The sequence below is a fragment of the Micrasema longulum genome, unplaced genomic scaffold (genome assembly GCF_059751315.1).
Source record: "Micrasema longulum isolate JH-2025_06_02 unplaced genomic scaffold, ASM5975131v1 h1tg001411l, whole genome shotgun sequence".
Lineage (NCBI taxonomy): Eukaryota > Metazoa > Arthropoda > Insecta > Trichoptera > Brachycentridae > Micrasema > Micrasema longulum.
The window spans coordinates 443,514-448,547 of record NW_028278597.1 but is presented as its reverse complement, the minus strand read 5'-3'; the positions used below and the strand labels follow the sequence as shown (position 1 = coordinate 448,547).

At 31.6% G+C, this 5,034-nt stretch overlaps 1 protein-coding gene across 1 annotated transcript; it reads left to right on the top strand.

The window, feature by feature from the left end:
* The first annotated feature begins 206 nt into the window (after positions 1 to 206).
* Positions 207 to 2,585, top strand: LOC148275502 (uncharacterized). Its single transcript, XM_088235619.1, has 2 exons — positions 207 to 702; positions 2,430 to 2,585. Exons 1-2 carry the CDS (start codon positions 355 to 357, stop codon positions 2,457 to 2,459), a joined length of 378 nt encoding a protein of 125 aa, XP_088091745.1. The 5' UTR covers positions 207 to 354; the 3' UTR covers positions 2,460 to 2,585.
* The last annotated feature ends 2,449 nt before the right edge of the window (positions 2,586 to 5,034 follow it).

Sequence of the window (5,034 nt, the reverse complement as noted above, 5' to 3'; positions counted from 1 at the left end):
TCAATTATGATATACAATTATTTTTAAGACAATAAAACATATTATAGAATCAAACAGTTATTTTAACCATATTCGATTTAATCCAAATTATTTTTCAAGATAAGCACTTGATTAAAAACATCTAAACGATCTAACCTAATAAAAAAAAACGAAAATAGAACAACCTAATAATTTCAATTGTTTTGTTTCTAAAATTAACGACACTATTGAAAATTTCTGTTTTAAGTGTCTATCAAAATTGTGAGTGCCGGTGTACTATATAAAAAAAAGACAAAATTATTACTAAATTACGACAAGAATCGTTATTTTAAAAATTGAGGTTTATTTCCGTCGTTTTTTGCTGAATTTTTTAAAATGCATGATCTTCGTTTGAATCATAATTACTGCAAATTTCCACCATCATGTGGTCCATGTGCCCCCTGCACTCCTCTCGATTGCCCACATCCTTGGACCTGTCCACCCCCTCCGGAGAACTGCAAAAGACGGATATGTGTGCCTCCGCCGTGTCCTTTTATTCCTAAATGCGTCCAGCCCAACTGCAGACCTCGGATACCTTGCGATAAAATGCTGTTTGATGATCCTTGCAGACCGCTAATTGTGCACAATAGCTGCAGATCCTTCAGGCCTACGGAAATTCTGAGAAAACCGAGAGATATATCGAATCCATACGTGTCTTATGTTCCAGCTAATACGTACGACATCGTAAGTAAACAATCTATTTTTTTTTTTAAAACAAGAACGTTTCAACAAGCAATTCCTGGTCATAAAATTCCCACCTAAAATAAAAATTACAGTGTAAAACTTACAAAGCACTGTTAAATCTATTATAGTTTTCTATCTACGTTTCAAGTTAAACCTGTCAATAGGTTAAGTAATTCTAAATATGTGTCGGTGGATATCGAATAAGGTGAAAAAATATTTTTTAATGTAAAACTAAAAAAATAATAGAATAACATAGCAATACTTCACACTTCACAAACATCAACATATGAAAGAATTGAAGGAATATAGATGTTGAAATATGGGGAGAATAGTGAATGTTACACATTGTGTAAAGTGGCCACTTAAACCAGCCAACGATAGGTCATAAGCCCTATAGATGCCTAGACTTATATTTTAACTTCCCTTAAATGTTCTTTATCTCTGTTGTAACTAACTAACTAACTAACTAACTAACTAACTAACCATCACGCCATTTCCCCGGAGGGGTAGGCAGAGAGGATAGAACGCCACACCACTCTGTCCTGGCACACTTCCTTTGCTTCCTTCACATTCATACATCTTCTCATGCACGCACGTCGATTATTCAGACTTTTCACATGACCACTTTCAAGAATTTGTTGTACTTGATCATGCCATGTCTTTCTCGGCCTTCCTCGACTTCTACAACCAGACACATTCGCATCATAAATCTTTTTAGCCGTTCTTTCATCATTCATTCGCTCCACATGACCGAACCATCGCAAAAGACCTTTCTTAATTTTGTCGATAAATTGAATTACATAGGTTTACATAGGTTGTTTATATTTGAAGTAGAAAGATTCATCGTTTTACTTTATAATTCAAGTTTGAAATTTAATTTAATATCGAAATCGGAAACGTCCATGTAGTGTTTTATTTCAAAACCAGCATCATATAATGTGTGGCCAATCAGAGTGGTGCATTTTTTCAATATGGCTGCTAGTTTGCATTTGACAGTGAGCGTGTGATGACTCGTTGCTTTTGCTTTTATTTTCGGTAATTCGGTAGGAAATTTCATTTTATTTTATTTTAAATACATAAAATAAGTGGTGATAATCCTTACAAATACTATAAATGAAATATGAAATCAAATTTGGTTATGTTAATTGATGTATTTCTTGAAAAATCAACTTCATTATAATAAGGAATAAAACCTAAATATAATTTTTTAAATAGTCAAAAACTTATCAAAAACAGCAAGCAAAAGTGTGCACATAAATGTGTTATGTCTTTCATCTTTTAATAAACTATGTATTCTATCTTTTATAAATTGAAAAAATTTAATGTAACCCGCAGACAAGCCTCAGCTTTGCGGAAGCTAAAATACAATTCCGTTTGTTATTTTATTTGTTAAAATAAATATTTATTTTATATGTATTCTTTTTCATCTCATTCCTCTCATCCCTTTTTAATATCAATATTATAAAATACATTTAAATCGTTCATAAAATCTTGATCTTCTCTTATGAATAAATAAATTTAATTGCGATTATCTGTTACAAAAAAACTTTTTTAATGAAAAATCGTTTAGTGCAAATATAACTTTTTTTTACTAACCGACAATTGTATTTTAGCATATATATTATTTTTTTTACATATAAACGTGACAACTTATTTATGTATTTGGTGGCTGTGTATTATGGAGAACTAATATATGACTAACATGTTTGTATTTTGTTTTATTTTAGGTTCACACATGCTGTTATGAAGTACAATGAAGATAGAAAGATAATATTGAAAAGTTATCCTAACCAAACTATTTTTTAAATTTAATCGATAAAAAAAACTGTTCGAGTAAAAAACAGTTCAAGTTCAAGTTGTTTAAAATAAATCAATTTCAAAAATATGTCTTGCATTTTATTTCGATGCTCGCGGGTAGTGGGTTCAGGTGATATGGGAGTGGGTGTGGTTGAGGATGTCGACGTGAGGTCTGGCTTTGGTAACGGGTGTGAGGAAGCTGGTATTGTGGGTTGTGTGTTCGTAAGTGAGAGCACACTTATGAAAGGCTTCGTGGGCGTCAACGTGAATGTGGATGCGGGTGTGCATGTTGACGCGGGTGTGAATGCGGGTAGTTATTTTTTATTTAACACCAAACATTGTCTGGAAATAATAAAAACTATCATAGCAAATATTGCAATCACTTCTGACCGTTGTAAAAATTATTCTGTAGTTTTTTTAGAACATTTGTGTTTTATTTTACTAGACTGTTAATGAGACGCGCCCTGTAGAGTAAAATATTTGTAGAGATGCAAAAAAAGAACACATAGTTACTAAATTTGTTTATTTATATCAGGGCTGCATTCAACTATAAGGCATATGCTTCCAAAAATTGAGAAAAAGAAACATTTTGGTACAAAAGTTTGTATTTTAACGTTAACAATCAATATTCGTGTTAAGTGGGTCCCAATCAGATTCTTCCCTTTAATTCTGTATGATTTCAATCCATTTATTTCTTTCCACTGAATTTTGGGAAATGCGAAAATAATATTCACTCGCGTTTATTATATTTTAAGAACGTATTTCTAGCAGTGCATCCCTGTAACTAAGAAGATCTTCACAATTGCGCCACCAGCCGTAGTTGGACGTTTACAAAAAATAATGTTTATATTCGAATTGTTTTTAGCTTTCTTTTTCATCCATGAACAAATATTTACGAATGAAAAGTTACACAATTTTTTTCGCAGTGTTTATTTGAACAGAATTTACACGCTTTATGACACTAACAGGCATTTGTATTTCAAATTTAAACGTCACGCCTGGCTTGGAGGTCTAAGAACGACTAAATACGCTTTGGGTATGACTGAGCGTTTGGGCATGAGTTTGTCGTTTTTATCATTTTAGGGGGCTCAGAGCATGTCTAGGTGTAATAAAAAAAATAACCCGTGGCCTATTAAGTTGGGAAGAAAAGTAACCAAAACCTTATTAAACAGCATTGCAAGGTAAATTATATTAATATTTATATTATCCACGACAATTAAAACACCATGCAATACAATGACAAGAAGGATAAAATTTATAAATATATATATACATATTATATATGTATGTATGTGTATATAAGGGTGTTTATGTAAATGTGTGTGTATATATGTATGAATATTTATGTGGGTATGTGTATATGTATGTGTATGTGTACATATATGTATGTATAAATGTATGTATATGTGTGTATGTGCGTGTATGTATGTGTGTATCTGATAATGTTTATAAGGGTGCACTCGTGTGTGTGTATGTATATAAATAAACATATATTTTTGTCTGCTTTAGCACGGGTCTTGTCATACTAGGCATTACTTAATAAAATATATTTTTTTAAATAAAATAATAATATGTCAATATCATAAGTGGTAAATTCATAGAATTGAGAATAGTCCAGAAAGAGCGTAGAATCATATTTGAATACATTGTACTGTGTTCAATAATTCCCCTTCTATGCTTTACTTTCACCGCGCGCATTCGTGAGGTCGCAGCGTAATGTTGCTTGATGGGGAAAAAAAAAGCATAACATAAATGTAAGGTAAAAAAAAAGCAATCTGTTGATATCTCTCAAATTTTATTGTGCACGTGGAAATACTGATTGACATAACATAGTAGATAAGTAAACGGCCATTTAATAAGAGTAATTGAATTAATGAACCTTAAACTTAAAATATGAAACAAATTTTATTTTACATAAAACAGATATTTTTATATCATGTTAAATAATATTTGATGTTTTGAAGATAATGTCGGTCAAATGTCCACCACAGAGTTGTTTCATCCGAGATCTAATTTTCATTAATTCTCTCAAGTAGGGTAAAAAAGTTATACTACCCTGGCAACACTTACGAAATTTCCATTTCGTTTCTTCGACAATCTGACAGATGGAAAAATAATTCAATTTCTAAGTCATGCATTTGTTATATACACATTCGTCTGCTCATTATATATAAAATGTAATTGCATCCTATTTATTTAAGATCCTAGCAGTATTTCTACACTTTAAAAGGACACAATACGGCATATTTGAATTCAAATCCGGAGTTGCGTACTGAGCGACGTCTACAAAGAAACTAATGGGTCGAAACGTAAACCTACTCATTTATGAGTAGTTGAATCGCCTTTTGTTTGATGTGCGTATGTGGTTTCTGGACTATTCTTAATTCTATGGGTAAATTATAAATAACCGTGTCGTGAGGACTAAATAATGATTACAGGGAACGGAAATCGGAGTTCTGAACCCGCTGGAAGACCTCAAAATTTTAGTATTTATTTTAGTAGTATTTTATTTGTATTTATGAATAAATTGTAACC

Excerpts from the sequence above, each read along its gene's own strand:
- LOC148275502 (XM_088235619.1), top strand. The coding sequence starts at position 355 with ATGCATGATCTTCGTTTGAATCATAATTACTGCAAATTTCCACCATCA. Across the intron at positions 703-2,429 it reads CAGCTAATACGTACGACATC|GTTCACACATGCTGTTATGA; the intron begins GTAAGTAAACAA and ends GTTTTATTTTAG.